The 21,413-nt window shown below is 44.6% G+C and overlaps 1 protein-coding gene across 4 annotated transcripts in view; it reads right to left on the bottom strand.

The window, feature by feature from the left end:
- The window catches only part of LOC147889114 (Phosphatidylinositol 3- and 4-kinase family protein), a 71,425-nt gene extending 52,563 nt beyond the window's left edge, over positions 1-18,862 (bottom strand). For 2 of the 4 annotated variants that reach the window (XM_087391739.1, XM_087391741.1), the window contains exons 1-12: positions 17,344-18,862; positions 16,786-17,127; positions 16,546-16,701; positions 15,632-15,802; positions 15,379-15,537; positions 15,156-15,283; positions 14,621-14,927; positions 14,359-14,527; positions 8,327-8,541; positions 5,403-5,561; positions 5,137-5,313; positions 145-669 (exon numbers count right to left, since the gene is read on the bottom strand). In XM_087391739.1, the coding sequence (XP_087247865.1) occupies positions 145-669; positions 5,137-5,313; positions 5,403-5,561; positions 8,327-8,541; positions 14,359-14,527; positions 14,621-14,927; positions 15,156-15,283; positions 15,379-15,537; positions 15,632-15,802; positions 16,546-16,701; positions 16,786-17,127; positions 17,344-18,450 (3,615 nt within the window). In that variant the 5' untranslated portion in view covers positions 18,451-18,862. The remainder of the gene's footprint in view (positions 1-144; positions 670-5,136; positions 5,314-5,402; positions 5,562-8,326; positions 8,542-14,358; positions 14,528-14,620; positions 14,928-15,155; positions 15,284-15,378; positions 15,538-15,631; positions 15,803-16,545; positions 16,702-16,785; positions 17,128-17,343) is intronic. The other 2 variants (XM_087391740.1, XM_087391742.1) reach the window with 1 other exon arrangement.
- Between the last annotated feature and the right edge of the window lie 2,551 nt (positions 18,863-21,413).

Raw genomic sequence — 21,413 nt, 5'->3', positions numbered from 1 at the left:
TCAAAAAGAAAGCTCATAACTGTACCTACGTAATACATCATTAAGCAACCTAACATTAACAATAACATTTCAGAGCCCATGAAGAAATGGAAATTTGCACTAAGACTGAAAAGGGTTAAAAAATCATGCAAATACTCTACTTACCAAGTCTGATAAAATAAACGCTGTTGAGCTCAAGCATATCTCGCGGAATGCTTTAGTTTCTATTGCTGCACCTCCTTCTGCTGTTATGATAAACTGTTGGAGCAATTGCAAAAAGTTTGCAATCATTTTATCTTTCAAAGCATGTTTTGCAATTGAGACGAGCTTTCCAGACCGCCTTTCATTTACACCATCAAACCCTGAACTTCCAAAAAAAATTCCAGTTGCATTGTCTCGCAATTGACTCTGAGCAAAGGTCACACTTCCAATATTAACATGGATGTAATACGATTTTATGTTTGCACTGACAATACCAGTTGAGAGCACCTCTAGATTTCCCAATTCAATCAGATCAGGGCGAACTCCTGCAGCTGCTGCAGCTGCTGCAATCACTGCCGGAACAACCACTACCTGATTGTTACTCCAACCTTCATTTTTTATTGGGTCTAGCCGAATTTCTGCTAGAAGTGAGAGAAGATCACTTGTATGTGAAGCTTTTGGCCAAGAATTCAATAAACGGAATTGTTCCTGTACAGCAAACAGTGAAAAATTAACTTTAAAAAGTACTAGAAAGATCACAACTATATACTTAGTACAAGATGTGGGTGTACAGGAGCAAGTGAGCATGTGCGTCTGTGCCCATGGACTTTTACAGAAAGTACTAGAAGCCCAAGCATTGATTCCTATGGGAATTGGCCAGTGCGCGTCCGGGCGTCCGGAGTCATGTAGTAGGCACTTGGCTTCAAAGGGCTGACAAATCTCATGTAGCCATTTCCTTTCTAAGCCAGTTAGTACAAAACACTGTTGATGGTCTTGCATTCAGTCCAAAATCAATTGGAGAAGGTCAGCCACGAGTGTACAAGGTCACAATGTTGATTGAACGTCCGATATTCGAGTCCATGTCACAGGTATGCATGCATGCCTAAGTATAAACATACTTAATTTTGCGAGTGAATGATTGTGTTTGAGGTTGCAAGTATGTGCACGTGTCTCCCCAATGCACAATGCTTAAATGTTCCCAAATACATGTTTTTGTTGGGATATTTCAGAGTCTCGTGTGTGTCCATCTCCAGTCTGTAACCAACTTTATGCATTCACGTGTGTCCATCTGTTTACTACCCCCAAAGGGTGTGTGTGTTTGTTCTTATTGCGCATCATGGCCACAGGCTGTAGATGCCCGTGACAGGAGACATGTCTAGTTCTGACATGGCACAGTCCGGAGGCCATCATTGGTTTTCTCAGTCACATTGCCTTTGCTCCGAAGGAGGGTTTGTTGGGATATTTCCTAGTCTCGTGTGTTTATCTCTAGTGTGTAAACGTCTTTATGTGTTCATGTGTGTCCATGTATTTACTACCCCCAAAGGGTTCATATGTGTGTTCTTATTCATATGTATGTGTATGTGGACAATTGCCTAGGTGTGGATACCTCTTATATCTAGATAAGATAAGTATGTGCCATGTGGCACACACCTATTAGTGTGTCTGATTTATATGAGTCAAAAGATAAGGCTCACAAAGGCATGAAACATTAACAGCAATCGAATTATCACTTTAGACATGCAATATTGTCTCTCTCTACAGTTCTCTCTCTACCACTCGTTTCTCTTCTCTACACCATGGCGGCTACCTTCAACCTACCATAGCTCTGTGCAGCATTCCATGCATAGTTGCAAGCAAACGTTTGCAAAGTGCAATGCAAACATTTTGCTTGCTGCTCCTGTTTGAAACAAGTGTGGGAACTTTACAGACCTACAATTTTTAATAGATGCATTTAGTATTTCAACTCCAGGTCACTAAAATTCCAAAATCCTCATTGAAAACCACAACTACTACCAAACCGCATGTGAGGTGCAGGCTACAGGTCAGCAGGCATGCTCTAGTGTCATTGCCTCATAGCCTTCGTCATCCTCGTTGCCTCCATTGTTTGCAGGTGAAGCATGACTAAAAAATAACAACTTTGCAAACGCTTTTTCTGCAAACGTTTGCTAAAGCACGCGAAAGCATTTGTTTGCAACTATGATTCCATGAAAGGCTGCATCAACAGCTTTGAATGTCAAGCGAGAGTCTATGTCAATTCTTTGGTTAGCCAACAGTCGAGTTCAAAATGTGATATTGGGAGGGAGATCAATCTCTTAAAATGTAGATATCCAAAGTTTGACCCTCACATTCTGAGGGCTATCCGTGGTAGTCTTCAAGCCCTTCTATGTAGTTTATGCACGTTTGTCACTTGTGCATGGAGCGCACACTTGTAAACAAATACCACCTTTGTGTGTGTATACAGGACTGAAAGTGATTTTGAGCTTAAGAAAGGCATCTTCTAGCAAGACAAGGAAATTTACATTCTTTTAAGAAAGGGATGTCAACATTTCCTTCGGTAAGAAAATCAACACCAAGTCCAATCAACACCCAAGGATAAACCTGATAAATTAAATTTGTCTTTTTTATACAAGTAAAGCAGTTAAATCAAGAAAGAAAAACCAAACTTAATAGAAGACAATATGAGAGAATAATGTTGGAAAATTTTCGGTAGTGTAAATGTATTAATAAGGTTAACTTATCATAGTTAGTGGTTGAATTAGTCGATGTGTATATGCTCACAACGCTAGTTAATGGTTGACTTGGGGTTTTCATGGTTTCGTACTTCACTCCTCATTCTTCCCTATTCTAAGTCTGACAAATTTCAGCAAGTAAACCATGCCATGCAACCAGCACCATTGGTATCTTCAAATTGCTACTTGCTTTGTTCCTAGATCCAAATTCTTGTTGGTTTGCGCTTTGCATTATCCTCTATCTCCTGAAACAAAACATCCTCGATTGGTAAGTCACCCAGGTGCGAAAGGTGTTTTAAACAGAAACATGAAACACTGGGTGCACCTTAGAACCTACGGTAATTCCAATCAATATAGGCTACCTCACCTATTCTCTTTCGAATTAACCACGGCCCACAATATCGGGGTGAAAACTTAACACACTCTCCTGCAGTCAAAGACTTGAATGTGACGGAAGTTCAAGAAAAACTCTCTCCTTACTAAAGATTTGTTTTGATCCACGTTCATCTTAGCTCTATCCATAGCTTGGTGGATGTTTGCTCTCGCATGCACTAGCATCTCCAGCATCAAAACAACATAGTTTATGGCACTAGGCACTTTCTCGGATATTCCAACGTACGATGTAATGGTGTATCGCATAGTTCAGAGACCAAAGGACTTGATCTACCCTAAGCTCGTGCTATGAAGTTGATCCCAATGAGTGAGCACCTGCGCAAAAAAAGCACCGAGTGCTGCCAGTTGTCATGGGTTATGGATTATCTCTGACAAGTGATGAGATCCACACAAGATGTGTTCATGTTTCTGTCTTGCATGGGCATGTCATTACAATCATAGAGGGTATAAACTCCTTACTAAAGATTTGTTTTGATCCACGTTCATCTTAGCTCTATCCATAGCTTGGTGGATGTTTGCTCTCGCATGCACTAGCATCTCCAGCATCAAAACAACATAGTTTATGGCACTAGGCACTTTCTCGGATATTCCAACGTACGATGTAATGGTGTATCGCATAGTTCAGAGACCAAAGGACTTAATCTACCCTAAGCTCGTGCTAGGAAGTTGATCCCAATGAGTGAGCACCTGCGCAAAAAAAGCACCGAGTGCTGCCAATTGTCATGGGTTATGGATTATCTCTGACAAGTGATGAGATCCACACAAGATGTGTTCATGTTTCTGTCTTGCATGGGCATGTCATTACAATCATAGAGGGTATAAAGACGTTGCTGCTTTCCTAGAATCCACCCTCCGCTCCAAAGAGCAATGGGACATAGTACAGATAAAGGTTATGGCGCATCAAGCCTCAGCTGACATTGGTGTCTGTAAGACTTGCTCCTCCATGTAAGTCTTGCAATACCAGCATGGATTTGTGCACCGCAGTACTAAAATTTGCACCATTTAAAAGAGTCTTTCCATTGTCTATGTAAAGTATCCCACAGATGGTGACCAATAATTTTCAGCTTCATTTCTTCAAAAGTGGACCATAGAGTAGTAATAGGCATGGGCCTGCCACATGGGCAGCACATGAGCTGTCATGTGGGTAGCAAAGAGAAAGGACAGCTACCTGGCAGGGGAGACCCACCGTGAAGGGCAGATCTGGCAAAGGAACATCCAAATGCTGTCCACACATGGAGAGGACAGAAATGCACAGGTCAGCAAGCTTTGGAGTAGGGGAATGCAGCCAGCCACATGGCCAGGCAGGGCCAGCAAAAGCCCTGCAAATGAGCCCCCAGAGGGGTATTTAAAGGCTGCAAGGCTGAGTCGGTTTGGACCCTGTTTTGGTCAGTTTTGGGGCAGACAAAAGTCGGACAATTTGTCTGGGCCTAACATATCACTTGGAGCAGCAATCCAAGAGCAAGAAGGAGCAGCAGGAGAACCATCCTTGGACCTATTCACAGGAGTTGAAGGTGACCTACAGAGGGCTGCAGACTTAGCTCAAGGAGCTGCCGGGCTAATCTATCAGTCTTCCGCTGCAGGATACCCTCTGATGGGATTTCATTTTCTAACACGTCAATGGGCCAGCTTGTCCGCTGACCATCTAAGTGAGTATGCTGTCACTCCGTCGATCAAATGAGGATAGAAGAAACAATGCAGTTCCAAGGTTTCAAATCTAACTAAGACTGGTCATGTCATCCTTTTGACTTTAGCCACTAGCATCACAAACACTGTCATATTCTTTAACTAACCTTTGTAATCTTCTTGCCAGCACCTTGTGCCTTTGAGCACATGGATAATATATAGACCAGAAACCATACTTTTGTTAGCTTGTTCAAAGACTCTACTCAGTATAAAAGTTCCCTTGCTATGAAGGGCATGGCACACCTGCCAGCTTGCCCTAGCTACCTTTCTTTGAGAAAAGAAAAGACAGTATCACTGTTGAAGCACACGCACAAGCAGAAATACATTGTAGGGAAAGAGATGGGTTCAGAAGGATAAGAAGGTGAGATACCTGCAGAAGTCCTTGCATAGTACATGGGGCCAGCGACAGAGATTGAATTACCCAATCGCGAATTTGCCCTTGCAGTAGCAAGCGCATAGAAGCCACCCACGTAGAATCAGTGGAAGGTAAAGCATGTGTTCCCACAAGTTGCAATAATGCATCTAAACAAGATGGATTCCAGAGGACCTGACAGAAGGATGAAGAACACTAGATTATCCAAGGAAAATGCAGAATCAGATTTCAAGACAAAAACATCTGGAACACTTAACACCCACCTGTGGGAATTTACACTTTATCTCGTTCAACAATCCACAAGCCAGGTCACGAGCATTCTCATCTCGATGTGTCAACTTTGATATCAGAAAGCATGCATGAGAAACAATCACGGCTTCTCTCTCCTCTGCTTCAACACCACCAACAGGCATTCTCTCATCCTGTCACAAAAGAAAAGTAAATCTGCCTCAAACATATGTCTTTCCTTTAGCATAACAAATTCTCTCCAAGGCTGTCACTATCAGAAGCTTGAAATCAAATGACAAAGGCTCATCTCTTGATACGTGGTTATTAAATGTCTACAGCCAGAAAATGTGTGAAATGATATCAAGGAAAAAGCACAAAATCAAAGAACAAAGATTCATTCGCAAATCACATATGCCTTTAAGTAAACAGTGGGTACCCGTCATTTGGGAAGGAGGGGGATTATATGCCTTAAATTTAGCACTGAATACCCATCATTAGGGGAGGGAGACAGGAAGTGAATTGAGTCCAATAGCAAAATGTTACCCCACTGTCAAATCAGAGTAACCACTTGTGACATGTGGAGACCCAAGTACAAAGACATTCTGCTGCTGTATCTTTAGTATGGAGCCCCCATGCAGAACAATATTCAAGCAACCTGATATCTAATACATTAAGGCTACTAAAGGATCTCTGAATAAACACTTCAAGCTGCCTATACTACCATGGTATCAAACATTCTCTTTTTGATTATCTATGTGCACATATAACTGTATGTATGATCTTTTCTTTAGCAGCACTTCGACACTATGGCCCACTCCTTCCAAGGATCCTCGCCAAATGCATATATTTAACATCTGTATCTATTCTATGGCAATAGATGATCATTTACAGCATCGCCCTATCCCAGGCCTTAAGATCCTACATGCATGTTTTCTGGGTTTTTTTTAAAGACCCTACATGCATGTGAGATTGCAAAACACCAACCCCTCCCGGGGGGGGGGGGGGGGGGGGGGGGGGGGGGATCACCAGATTTCCTTCCACACACATGGCAGCCTGTGCTGCACATATGTCAGCTTTGAGTGCTGCACACATGGCAGCCTTTGCTGCTACCCACATGGCACTAGATATGTTGGACCTTCTGCTGCCCTTATAGCAGCCCATCCATGAAAGAATAATGCATCTCCATGCAATAGTTCACTGAGCACTCCACACTTATTCCATGGGCTGCATGCAAGGCATATATGGCCCATGCATCAAAGCCCAGTAAAACACTTTGTCCTGGGCTCGCATGTGGGACGTCGACCCATAACAGCTCCAAGGTTACCCCCCCCTACCCTTGCTGAAACCGCATGTTCTGTTGCATGGAAGAGGAAAGACCCTTTCAGTCTTTTCCCTTCATGAAGCTCAAGGGTGGCTCTGATACATGTGAGAATTCACAAGAGAGAAGAGGAAGCTACACACAAGATTGAATCTCCTCCAAAAACCAGAGCTCAGACACAGCCTAGAAGGGCCTACTGGGACAAACGCTGGTAGATTACCCCTAGGCTGACCTGATCAGCCAGTGGGCCGATAGACCAGCCTTATGGGGCCCAGTAATGGTGCCCCTTTAAGGCCTCGTAGCTGGGCCAAGGTAGCCCCTGTAAATAGGGTCCCTAGGGGACCTCAAACCAGCCCATAGTAAAATATTCTAGCCTAGACACGTCATATGAGGGCATCACATAGTGGGCACTAGCTAAAACCTAAGGACACAAGGTGGAACACTGACTTCCAAGAGCTGAGTAGAGTGAATACGGAGAGGAAATGCTGACTAGTAAAGAATTCGAAGGCCCAAGCCAAGATTTAGTACAAATGTAGATAAAGGAAAGGACACAAGTAAAGGGTTTGTGATAGCCAGGGAGAGGGGAAAGGAAGGGGAGAAGTGGAGGAAAAGAGGGGGGTAAGATGGACAGAAGGGGGAGTGACTGGCACAGCGGAAGTGATAAAATGGGAATCCATGTAGGGAGAGAATACAAAAGCAGACTATAGACTTGCAAGGGTGGTACCAAGGATCTCCATCTCTCTCAAGGTAGGCCTTGTTAGGCCAAGCTAACAAAGGGAACATTTATTGGTCAAGGCTACTACTTGGGTTGTGTTGGTTTAGAGTGGTCTTCAATTTCACCACCAAAGGTGCTACAGCCACATCCTTCCCTAAATCATTCTGCAACCAACCAACACTAACAAAAGTTTCCCTCGATGGTTCCAGGTCACCACCACCTAAAATAAGACTTCGTCTATGGAAGACAAATAGGCGTTGTCTTCCAAAAAAAATTGCACTGTAGCCGCAGAATAAAAACATTGAATTAAGAACTAGCTTTTGGCATCTCCACGTATGGCATCATTCTCACTCCAGACATGTCAAGTCATTCCTACTCTTATATGGTTTTGGCAATCTGGGAATACCAAGTCAATCCACCAATGCCACCCTTAACTATAATGAATTTTCATCTCCACAAGTCATTCTTGTGAAGCTGTAAATGCACCTTATTTTGAGTCAATTGCCCAAATCTTTTACTTTGCAAAACACTCACAGAACTTTGTAAAGCAGGCATTTATTGAATAACTCTTCCAATGCCATGACCAAGAACTATATTTGACCTAGCAAAATCAGTGCTATCTTGCTAAAAAAACAGGCCATGTTTCAGAAGCATGGTCATGTGAATTTAACCTGACAAAATTCCAAAGCATAGAGCTTTGCCAAGCTTCAAAACATAAATTTTGAAGCTAATAGGAAGCTAAATACATAAAACAAGAAACTGAGAAAGAAAGACATCACAGAGACGTGGACTGCTGTTGTCACAAGCCTTAATGAGTTGATTCTTAGCATTTTCTGCAACATCAATATACAAATCTAACTAGCTAACAAACTGGAACCAATTATGGCTCTATACCATAAAGAAATGTAAGTTTAAGATTACTGTACCAGCCAAGCCACTGCAGCATCAAAAGCACTATGCACAACTGCTGTCAAACACTGGTAGACAGATGGCATCAGATTGGGCTTCTCCAGATATTCAAAGGCACAACACAAAGCACTCCTACGACCTTCCCTTGAGCCATTTTTAAAGACTCCACCATTGCAGTTAAGTCGTAAGACTTCCAAAAATGCAACTGCAAGGAGATATGTAGCTTTGACACCTGGTTGTCAGACAATAAGAACAGAATCATGATCCTCTTATAAATGCAAAAAGAAATAAGCCTTTGCAACAGAAACACATGCATGCATCGGCACATACACACATTTTCATACTCTAAGAGTGAGTGAGCGAGAGAGAGAGAGAGAGAGAGAGAGCTATATTAACATCAGAGAGAAAGAAAGAGATGATGATAAGATTTTGTTGAAGTCTGCTTGATAGAGAGAGAGAGAGAGAGAGAGAGAGAGAAAGAAATATATAAACGTCCGCGGGAGGCCTCGCGGGCTTATGGGACAAAGTGCAGAAAACACCAAAAAGGGAAAAAAACTCATACAAGCCACAAAGGGCTGAAGCAAAGGGCGCGCTAAGGCCCTTGCTGAGTACTATACTATGCTGAAATAAATAAAAAAGTGCTCAATAGCTCAAGCAAAATCAGGAAAAAAAACATGTCATATCATATCGTGTCATGTCATGTCATATCATGCACTATCTAAGTGGGAAGGAGAGAGCTGGAACTGGAACTCAGAATCCCAAACCCGGCACTGTGGTGGCTCGTCTATGAGCAGCAAAGATATCTCGGATCTGCGTCTGTCTGGCCCTCTCACGCTGTGGTGGCAGAGGAGGGCATGGTCTCCTCGATCTCTGAACCTGCTGAGCTAAGTTCATAGTGACCCCCCGTCTCGGGCGATCTCCTCTGAGGAAAGCTATGATAGGTCAGACCTCAATCAAGTGTGCTATGGTCGCTCTCCGTGTCACGGGTAACCTCAGCAATCTTCTCACGGAATACCGCCGGCATATCAGCTAGCTCGTCCTCCTCCACGCCACTGTGTCCTGGAGCTGACTCAAAGTATAAAAATCTGTGACATGCCGCTGTGTCTGGTCAGCCTGTGTATCATGTGGTCTGGTCCCCTCCTACCGCTCCGCGATCTGTCGTAGCAAGGTCTCCCTGTGGTGGCGCATCTCAAGTGGATAGAGCCCAATGCAGACCTGGTCATGGAAGTGGATCAATTGCGATAGCAGGCCGAACCCACTCCCGTCCTAATAAAGACAGTGGTACGCAGATCCACTACTCTCTAGGCATACATGCTGCTCTCACTGTCTCAATCCTCACCTGATGAGATGAAACCCGCATCTACCCAATGGCGATCCTCAGTGCGTGTGAGACTCCCCTGTCCTCGAGATACTGGGCTCTGATGATGAAGCCCTCCTCCGAGACTCTCAGGAAATGGTCGCCGTAGAACTGGGTCTTGGTGGGGAGCTCCTAATCTCCCCCCAATCCCAAGATGTATGTAGCTAGAGGAGGTCTAACCGCATGATACGATTAATCTCATCTCGTGGAATCGACTCAAGGGGTGCATCCATACTATACTAAAAGGGAGGGAGCCTGTCCATCTAAATCCCACGCAAACCATGTGGATATACGTGCATACCATGTGTCCGCCTCACTCTCAGCTAGTCGTTTGGTGGGGAGCTCCTAATCTTCCCCCAATCCCAAGATGTATGTAGCTAGAGGAGGTCTAACCGTATGATACGATTAATCTCATCTCGTGGAATCGACTCAAGGGGTGCATCCATACTGTACTGAAAGGGAGGGAGCCTGTCCATCTGAATCCCATGTCTGGCAAACCATGTGGATATACGTGCATACCATGTGTCCGCCTCACTCTCAGCTAGTCGTTTGGTGGGTCAAGGACACAGTCAAGGTGGATCTGGCTGCGTGCACGTGGGGGGGGGGGGGTGAGGGGGGGGTCTCCTTGTGGCTGGCATAGTGGCACAGATATGGGAGGCCAAGTATGAGTGTTCAGCTCCAAGTGGGGAGGGGGGGATGACAAAGTCGTGTATCCGTGAGACAAAATCTAGTGCGCCTAGTAGATAGTCCACCGTACTAGAATCACCACCATGTGGGAAGCAGGTGAGTTCTCCAGATGATGGCCATCTCTGGAGACCATTATGAATGATCAAGTCGTGGACTGCCCCTAGCTCGAGCAGATGTCGTCGTCCAGATCCTGTCACCTGTGGGGCATCTGCAAAGTGTCTCAATATCTCGAGCTCAGCTGCATCTAGCTCTGGGACTATATATGGATCTCTATCATCGGTGAAGTCAAGCAGGCCAACTTGCTTATTTCCGGTCCGTGCATTGAAATCCCCTAGTAGGAGGGTGTCTCCCTGTCTGGAGAACTACATGATGTCATCTTGAATCATCTCATATGAACTGTGTCCGTCTGTAGTGACCTCTCGTGCATAAGATGACTATCCAAGTTTGATCAACTATGAGTCCTTAGGACAAGATAACTTTGGTGTTTCACTTTTTCTTAATGAGAACATTCACTACCTGTTCATTTGTGTTTCTACGTCAACTTTGGAACAAGGCTCTTTGTTTTGGGCACTTGTCGGTTTGTTGACAGCTGGATTTTTCTCATAGCTGATCTTGAGACCACCCATCCTCAATTTGTAGGGGGTATTGGAAGGTGGCAAACTGCGGATAGGATTGTTAGTGGAATCAATCAACACGTGTCATTATGCATGAAGGAGTCACATGGTATTTACACGGGATTTAGGTCTGTGCATGGTAAATTGGTGGCCCGCCTGTTATGGAGATTCTTTGTTTTGGCTCTCCTTCAATTATGGCGGATTCTCCTCCGCTATATGTTGCAAACTTCCCATGATCGATGCTCGTGGCGACCTCTAGATACTGTTTTACCTTCTATATCTAAGATGGCTCGATGTTATGATGAAGCTTTTCATTATGTATACCTTTGTAAGACTAAAATATGTCCAATCATACAAATTTAGACTTTTTGTTGTTCTAAAGCTTTTCATTATGTAATTCGTTATTTTTTATATTGCAATGCAGTTCACTTTTGTTATGATTTGTGTATTGCTATATTCTCATCTCTGTTCCTTGAGCTCTCGTTATTTCATGCATGGATTTCATCTTTGATCCAACATCCTTGTTCCTCTTCCAATTTCTCTGCCATCCTGTGTTGCTCGCAGCCCAAAAAGACCCCTTGTTATTCTACCTCCTCTCCTTAAGCTTGCCTCTTCCTACCAGCAACCCTCTTGCTGCTATGCCCTCTTTCTACCACTTCCCTGCTACTACCCACAAACTTGTGGGAGCTTTTCTCTAGCCCCATTTTCACGATGCAACAAGCTATGCAGGCCCCACTAAGCAGGGGATACGCTGCACTTGCTAGGCTTGAGCAGCATTGCTTTTACTCTCATTCCCAGAATCCTCAGACGAGGCTCCAAGTCTCGTCGCTTTCCACCCAACATGTATGGCAGCCCTTGCTAGGGGCCTAATCTATCAGACGTAGATTGGGCTCAAGTGGAGAGGCTCCAGGTTCTCTTCTTGTCACAGAGGATCTTCAGGCTGAGTACAAATGATAACTAGAAACCGCCACCTGGGGCTCCTTATTATATAGGGGCAGGATGGCTCTCAATACAGCCGACCAGTTAAGGGTTAGACCAACCCTGTGACAAACTGGCCGTCCAATCTGCCACCTGACCTGATTGGTGGACTGCCGACTTGGATCTGAGCCCCTGCCGACCCTGACACGTGGCATGTCAACAAGCCTCCTGCCTGCTGCTGTCTTGACCTCTCCTGCTATGCGCGGCCTGTTGTAGACCGACTCTACACCTACAGTCTTCTATTGGCCGACCTCAGCTGCCCATCCAAGCTGATTGCACAGTATACTGCTGACGCAGCACCTGTCTGATGCAGCACTTGCCCGTACCAGGGCCTGTAGCAGCCTTTGCAAATCCCTGTCCAGGGTCTCTTCCGCCTTTGATGCTGGCCAAGGTGGCCCTTGTGGCTGCCATAAAACTAATACAAAAGGTTAGTCTCCATGTGGCAACCAATCTGCTGCCCACATGGCAGCTCTAATTCTATGCTCTCTGTCCCCTCCTATACTGTAAGTCATCCTCCCCTCGGTCCTTAAAAGGGGCCTCACGAATGCAGCACCAACCACCTCAGGCACAGCTGATCTCGATCACGAACATGTTAGCTTCTTTAGTCCATCCACGTACTAAGAACAGGTCCACCTGGCTGCCCCCCTCGTCAACTAGGAACACTACACATCCTGCAAAGCACCAAGTCTTCCAGGTCTGTTTCAACCCATCTTAGAACTGACACCATCCACAAACTGATCCATGAAAACACCTCCTATTCTCCAACATTATACATATGTTCCTTTGTTCTCTGAATCATCAATCTCCACCAAAAAGATTTCAATTAGTTCACCAGTTGATTCTTCCAGCATAATGTAAATGGTAACCATAGCGACGCCTCCTGATCACCGGTACTAGTCAGTAGTCCAAACTCCTCAAATTTTGAACCACCAACCTTTCCTGCAATCTCCCTCTATCCATATGGAAGGCGTTTGCCCTCCATTCTACTAGGAACTGAACTCCTATACAAACGGTCACCCCAAAGCAAACTGCTAAAGTCTTCAATAAAGTAAGTAGGCATTACGTACGCTCGAAACTCAAACTGTTGCTTGCCCTTGAAGCAAGCTTGGCACCTCCCGGAAGTGTCCACCATTATGCAGCTGTACAGTTTCGAACTACCCATGGTGACCTCAAGGTGCCCATGTTCATCTTATTCGGTGGTATTGGCCTCATCCTAAAGTCCTCTAACTGAGTAACATCTGCCATCTTCCACCTCAAAGTCCAAGTCAGTGGATCATTCCTCAATGTCCCACATGAACATTGTCACCCCTGGGTCTACAAACCTCACCTCAAGGATGCTGGGAGCAGCCACTAAGATAAGTTGATAACTATCAGAGTGCTGAAGGCTGGAGACAACAAAGTGAAGGGAAAAGGCTCCTTCTAAAGGTTTAGTGGCTGAGTCTGTAAATCCACAAACTGGCTCTGTAAACCCACTGCCTGACTGCGGAGGCTTACAAATACCACCCTCCTGCTCTGGTACTCTGCTCCTGCTACCCTGTCCTGGAGACAGCCCCATTGGCTGCTGTGGACTGGCCTCTAGGCGGCCATGTCCATGGGCTTAGATGCCCATGACAACCGAGCAGCAGCAAGAGCACACTTAGGGCTGCCAAAGGGTAGCTAGATCTGGCCATGCAGGGTCAGGAAAGCAGCTGCAGCACTAGCAGCCATGGAGGGTTGCCACAGCGAAGTCAAAAAGCACCTCAGGCAGTGAGCAAGAGCAGCAGCTGTATGGCTGGCAGGCACTGGCCAGATGGCACAGACCATCAGCAGGAACAGCAAGGGCGTTGGGGGAGGATCACCCTTTACAGAGGCCCCATTCCTCCTTATTCAGTGGCACCAAGCAGCAACTTTCAGCAGCAACAATAACCCTTTAGCAAGCAAGCAACATAGCCTTGATCCTTCCAAGGCAAGTGTGGGCTCCGCAGCTCTCTTCAGTTGTATTCTGTTGTATGCCCTGCCAATGCATCGCACAAATAAGAAAGAAATTCAGAAGGGGCTTGGTGCAACTCAAACAAGAGTCATCTCTTTGATGTTTATACTCTCTCTTCAGTTAAGAAAGTACATAGGCAAGACTTCCATTGCCACCGGTAGCAGTAATTACACAACAGGCATGCAATGGACAAGCCAGCAACTAGGTCTAATGGTCTAATGCATTGCTATTAGGAAGCGTAACTATCAGTTTCAATTGGCAGCCCATAGGAGTTTTTAATCTTCATCTTATACCTAGTCAGACTTATTTATGCAAATCCCCTTCATGTATCATATCCAATCCTGAACCAGACAACCTTGTGTCAAATATGAGAAGGCATACTGAAAAAGATATGTAGGATGAGAAAGCGTACAATCTTTTCAACACCTCACATCAAGCGCATACCTGAGATAGTGCTCATAGAGGCAGCATCAACACGGCCTCCCAAAGCTGCAGAAAGTGCTGCTTTCTGAGCAAGAGCTGCTTTCTCGTTATTGTTTCCCCTTCGACTACCGGGATTGTGAAGCTCATTCAATTCCAACTCATCTTCAATCCATTTCAATGAGCTCACCACCTACAACAAACAGTCTATTCTTGAAAAACCTTTCAAATATGTGAACAAAGCACAATTCATCTCCCTGATTCAGCAAGTGCAAATATTCCTTACCAGAGGTGGTGTTCCCTGAGTGATCTGCCTAACTGCGGAAGACCATTGGGTATTCCACATATAGGGTCCAGTAACTGCTTGCAGAGCAACAGCACTTGTACTTCCTAAGCTGGTAATACTCGAAGAAACATTTTTTGATACTGTTTGTGTTTTCTGAATAGGAGGAGCTAGACCAAATAGTACAATATAGAACCACAGGTTCCTGAATAATTTTAACAGGAAGGGTTCCACAACTTCAGAGAATTCAAAATCTGAGCAAATCTCAGCTACAGCTGGTAGAAGTGGGCCAAGTAAATCCGCACCGCTTCTGTGGCATGACACAACAAAGCCAGATCATTGTAGAAAGATCTTTGAACAACAAAAGGTGGATCAATGATTCACATAAGAAAAAAGTTCACAATTTTGTCTAGGAGTTCAACGCTTTAAGGTCAGGTGCAAGCAAATTAAAAATAAACATGGGTTTGGAGGAAGAGGGGGAGGATAGCTGTTTCCCATGAATTAGCATACCACCCAGGACCAAAACGCAATAGCTTACTTGCCACTCTTGGACTCTGCAACAAGACCAACATCAGAGCAGAGCTGCAACAGCCGTTGTCTATAGTCTGCCCTCAACTTAGTTTTGGTGAGACGAGAGGCCATTGTGAGGAAGGCACCAGGAAGAGTCTGCAAAAATAAAATTTGAAAGCAGATAAGTCATAAAAACTTCTTTTGAATTCACATGTGCTTCAGATAGAACCCAACGAATGTATCCGCTTCACCTCTACTCTCTCTGTGGTGGCTTCAGGTGCTAAAGTCCTGCTCTGAGTGGATCCAACTGTGGAGAGTTTATCCAGGTAGCTTCTCGTAAGCAGAACAACTGTTTCTCTATATGACTTCTCCAATCCCAAGCTTGCCATGCGAGCCACTGCATCCAGAAGCTGCACAAAAGTGATGACCGCCTAAGGACTACATTGGACCATTACAGCTTCGATATGCCAATTAGTCACATTCATAACGATAAGTCATTCATACCCTTAATCGCAGAAGGCTAGGTACAGAAGCATCTCCTTCCTCAAGGCTCTCTACAAAAAGAGGCAAGATCATCTCTGCAACTTCAGGCTTGTGCATCAGAATAACCAAGTCTGCTAAAAAGCGAATCACGTTGAGCTGCATCGTTGCCACGACCTGTTTTTCTCCCTCTTCCTTCACAAAAAAATAGTAATAAGTTGCAAATGAAAATACAAGTTTGCAAACTTTTCAAAAATATCGACCTTATGGCTTAATTTTTTCTTTAGTCTCCTCCCAGCTGAATTGACAAAGCCCACACTCCACAAAAACAGTTTTAAAGCTCGGGTCTGATCCCACACTGAGCATCAATAGTGTGCTGATGAGGCATTTCAGTTTACTGCCTGATGCTCAAAGCCATAAGCTTTGTGATGCATAGATGGAATAGATACTCCTACATTCCAACTAATGAATCGAGACTCATATGTGATGCTGGTCCCACTTTTTTCCCCTTTTGAACATCCACTAAAATGCTCCTACTTTACATCAAGGAAGCATATACCTAGATGAATCCAGGAACATTCCCAAACTCATCCTCTAGGAAGCAAACCACAACACTTACAAACAACTAAAGTAACCCTATAGAACAGGCTAATTGAATGACAGCTTCAATCTCATCGAAGCATGAAGTAAATTCAGAATTTATCCCATTAGCTGGCAAAAGATGATGATGATCATTATCATGGGCTCAGACTTGGCCATACAGCAGCTGGCATTATGCCAAAATCATCAATCAAACTGGCAGATGAGCTGATTGCTACAAAACCCTTACAAGCAGCCGGCAACAGTACAGACCACGCCATTGAGGTTGTGCAAAAGTATTTTGACCTTTCAAAAATGGCAGCATTGTTTGAAGTCTGAACACTTAAAAGAGTTTATACCTGCTCGCTACGCTCCCGGACAATTGCCGTCAAAGCTAAAATAAATGACTCAACCGCAGGACGGTCCACATTCCAGCCGTTATTCAAAATTTCGTAGCTGGCTTTAACAATACTCTCAAACATAGGCCCCTGACTGTTGCTCCAAGTATCAGCCTGCTGCAACAACAAACAGAACTTCATTGCATCGAAGTGAATTCGTCACATGTCTGATTCCATCTAAAGATAAGTATCCAAAATTACCTGTGCACATGTAGCCAACACCAAGGACTTTAGTCGGAGTAGCAACATTTTTAAAAATTGACTTCCACATGAAGCAGCTGCACATGCCATGTTGTGCAGAAGACAATCAAATAGTTTCTCGCAAGCTTTCAGCCTATGCCAAGATGACACAGCACAAGCATCTGCAGCATCCAACAAGAGTGCAAGGGTTTCTCTTAGTGAGCTCTTGAACCCCTTCCCCTCAACCTTCAACAACAGGAAGCATTTCGTGTAGACCAACGATGCTGCTTGGGAGACTTGGAGTTTCACAATGATCTTTGGCTTCAATAGAAACCCGTCTACAGGCCAGTCTCGCTTTCTTAACTGCTACCACCAAAGACAAAGAAGAAAGACAGAAATTAGGAGTAGTCGCGAATGCAGATTCTAGAAAGTACTTACTGTAAGAAAGAAGCCAACCAAGAAGCAAGGGCTGAATGTATATATACCTTCATATGACTAGAATATATCCAATCTTACAAATTAATTTCAAAATTTTATAGAAGAAGCGAGCTGGGGAAGTTGTGGTGTGATCGAGCGCACCTTCAGAATGGAGGGTATGGCCCTTAGCTGCCTGCCGGCAGAGATCCTGAGTTGCCGCAAGAAATCCTCTCTCGCCACAAAGCTGAACTCTGTCTTGTCCAACATGCCCGCCAAGAACCGAAACGCCATCTCCTGTTTCACTAAAGCGTCCAGATTTTCATCTTGTAGAGCAACAAGGCGTTGTAAGTTCACTGCTCCATCGGTGAGACCACGAGAGAGAGTCAACTGGTCAAGGCCGCCTCTACCTGCCATGCTCCCGTTAGCTTCCCCAGTGGTAGACAAGACTCGCTCTCCTGCAAGCGGATGCTCTTTCACGCTCCAAGGGGAGGCCATTCGAGCCATGCTAGGTGTTGTTGACGGAGTTGAAGCCGGACTCTCGTCTTTCCAACAAGGGTCCTCTGCCCGCCTAGCAAAGTCTCCATTTTGGTCCATACTTTCCCGGCTTGGACTGCGGGCATGATCTAGCGACTGGCTCGTCGCTCCATTCGATGGCGGTTTGATTGAGCACTTCTTCTGGTAAGGGGAACCGTGTGCCGAAGTTTCACAAGAAGACGGGGCACTAGTCTGCACGGGAAGAATCCATTCCTCGAGCAAGAGACTACTGACCTGATCGACGTGGGAGGCGTCAAACCGAGGACAATTGTGGGCCAAAGCGTGGAGGAAAGCGCTGGTCGCAGGTGGAAGCCCCTCGCTGCCTGTCGCACCCGCAACAGCAAGCCTCTTGATAACACTTGTGATCACTGCACTGATAGTTGCATTGTCTGCACGGCCACATTCTACGATCTTCACAAGATACCCGGTTAGCTCCGTGAAAAAGGAGCTGGCAGCATCTACACCAAACCATTTTGGAAAAGGGGCTGCATTGGAGAAGGAGGGGAGCGCCTTCAAAAAGTCCAGAATTATAGCCAACAGATCATGGCGAGTTTGCAGATCTTGACACCGAGACAGGAAGCGAGCCAAGGCCAGCACGCCTCTGAGTTGAGAGGTAGACAAATTCTCATGATCGTCGCTCTTGAAAGAGCTCTGGCTACAAATCCAACCGACTCTCTCCTCTCCGAGGTCTGCATTCTCAGCAAGCACGTCGGAGAGCTCTCTGAGAGAATCCATGAGTCCTCTTGTTGAACAAAGACGCGCACACTAACCTGCCTGTTTTTCCATCCTCTCGCTCGGAAACTGCAGATTAAGAGCAATCGGAAGGGATTCCAGGGGCTCCATGATGGCAAATCCACTGCGTTTCGATGTTGCTCGTCCTGCTTATGATAGCTCCAAGGCCTTGCTTATGATAGCTCCAAGGTCGCGCTTGTCCGTCTCTCTCCCGATCATGAATCTTCAAAGTTTCTCAGGCTCGTTTCCCTCGATCGGAAACCCCGCGAACCGTTCCCCTGATCCGAACCTACAATTGATCGACCTGGGGGATAGCAGGGAAGCAGGCGAAAGCCAAGCCCGTGGTTGGGAAAGGAAGTTGAAGGAACCCTAGAGCGCCATTAACGTTGGCGCTGCAGGAAGAGGGAGTTGGAAGATGGTGGCGAAGGCGATGAAGAAGCTCAACCCGCATTCATTACTCTTTGTACTTGGCCTCCCCCATTGCCCATGTATACACTTGCCTCCACGTTGGCATTGCCCACGTGGCAATTCCTGCACATAATGGGGCACCTAACTCGTTCTTGTAGACCATAGGTTCTTCATTCACAATTGCTACGGTTTCATCTTGTCCACCTCTATTTACGCCAATCACCCGATGGCTTCCAAGCTGCGTCCGTAAAGGGGCTCCGGGTGTGTCAAGGTCTTGCAAAAAGTTAAGTTAGTCTGAATGTGGCATAGTACTGGCCCACTAATGCCTTTTTGGCCTGCCCTCTCGGTAGCCTTAGCATTTGTAAAGCAGAAATTCAGAATTTTTAGGATTAATTTGCTTCTAAAATAGGTGTGATGCTTTGATTGGTTGCCGTCAAGTGGGAGTTAAGTGCACTAATGGCTTTTACACCAGTTTGGCAGCGAGCATTCAAGACTTAGGGCCCCTCATTTTTATTGTCATTCCGTCTCTCTCTCCATTCACTACCTCCTTTGTTTTACATTTTGGGCAGGCCTTATGAATGACGAAAGTCATTCATTTCTTTCACATTTTAGTATTGGGTAGGTAGGCTTCCACCAAGTTAATTTTTTTTCTCTCTTTTTCTTTTTTAAAGAAATTATATCCTTTCTCTATTTCCATTCACCCGATGCCCTTACATTTCGAAAAAGATCAAAAAAAGCATAGGCCCAAAAGATAGGGGTGCACAAGACTGGCCCCTTTACCCTAAGCGCACAAAAGGACACTAGAGTTCGACATCACACCTTTACGGAATGAGTCGATTGGCTCGTAACTAACATGTTGTGCAAGGTGCAATGCCAAAAATACAATGCTTTGCTAATTGGTAATTATTTAGAGGGGGATACACCCTAGCAGTGTCATGACTGACTATGAGGAGAGCTCAGCACAAAGGTGTTGGGGAAAAAAAAAACAAAAAAGCAAAGGTGATGGTAGGATCCGCCTTAGAGAGCAAATTTGGTAAAAGGAAGAGGCTTTAGTTCAAACAACAAGGTTACTGCAATTGATTGTAGCATAAAATCCTATCCAATTGAATAAGGCTAGTTTGGTTGAAACAAGATTCATCCCAAATTGTTTGCACATGAAGGATAACTTCTCAATACTTGAAGCCCACACCACTCACAAAGCCACTTTGCACAAGGGCAGGCTTAACTGTAGTAGTCCTTGATGGGTGCCTCACTAGAATAGTCTCCTCAATTGATGCTTTCACATGACCTTGCCAACATGATGTCCATTGGAATATGTATCTATGTGAAGGATGATGAAAGGACAATAGAACCACATCTCCACATGTCTAAGCATGCGCAACTTGAGGTGAATGGATGTTTTGAATAGTGACTTGCCATTGTCATATTTGGTAAGCAGAACATGCAGGTTTACATTACACATCAAGGGCTCATTGATCTAGGTGTTGAGCACATGTTCAACCTCTTTTGGACTGGCTTACATATTGTAATTGTTAGAAATGTAATTAACAGCAAGTGTTCTAATTTCAAGGACATTACAAATAAATGACAATGAGTTACAATGATTCCATCCTGTAAGAAAAACATCCTTAGAACAACACAAGATTAGGAGAGCAAACTACATGATCCAAGATGATGGTTGCTTGCCCTCTGGGTTAAATCTGACCAAGGATATTGTGTTAAACCTTGATCTTTTGTTGACCACGTACCATAAGAGTTATGGTTGAGATGTATTCCTTTTGCTAAAGGTTGAGAAGGGGAGAATAAAGGCCTACCATAGGAGTTCTGATCAAGATGTATTCCCTTTACTAGAGGATGAGACCACAAGAGCAATGATCAAGAAGCATCCCTTTGCTACAAAAGGAAAAGGAGGTTATCAGTAGTAGCATCAAATCCATGAAGCTTATTGGAAAATGTGTGGTACTAGCAATCATTAAGGACAAATCAAATATGATTCAGACATGCCAAAACTAGCTCAAGAGCCCTCTAGCATTTCACGCAAATGAGATTAGGAATGTAGGCATGGGAACCCTACTGACTTAATTGAATAATTGAGAGGTGCACTTGAGTTGAAACTTGATGTAGAGTCCCACATAAGCGCAAGGAGAGATTGTACCATCATTGCCCTGGGTGATTAGGAGCTGCAAGTTTTAAAATGCTCATAATAATATCAGTCTTCAAGCTACATGTATGGCATGTATGGTAGTAATGGAGTCCTTTACCTTCTTATTACAAATCTATGCTACCCAATGGAGGTCGCTTTCATAGGCTTCATCTTCATTGACAATCAGCGTTATATTTTTACCAGCTTTCTTACAGTGTAAGGTTCAAACTATTGACAACTTAAGGATATTAAGGTTGGCACATAGGTCCATTCCAACAACCTAATAAAACTTGAATCCGTCAACATGGAGTTTAACACCTTTTGGCAAGGGTGAGTGCATCGATTAAAATTTGTATGCACCACAACTTAGCGTAGTCAAAGATCGAAAAACCTTAACAAATAATTAATGTTTGAA

Source organism: Dipteris shenzhenensis, chromosome 20 (assembly GCF_047967505.1).
Source record: "Dipteris shenzhenensis isolate YYH24624 ecotype China chromosome 20, Dip_SZ_1.0, whole genome shotgun sequence".
NCBI lineage: Eukaryota > Viridiplantae > Streptophyta > Polypodiopsida > Gleicheniales > Dipteridaceae > Dipteris > Dipteris shenzhenensis.
Note: the sequence above shows the minus strand (reverse complement) of the source record. Positions and strands in the feature narration are given on the sequence as shown.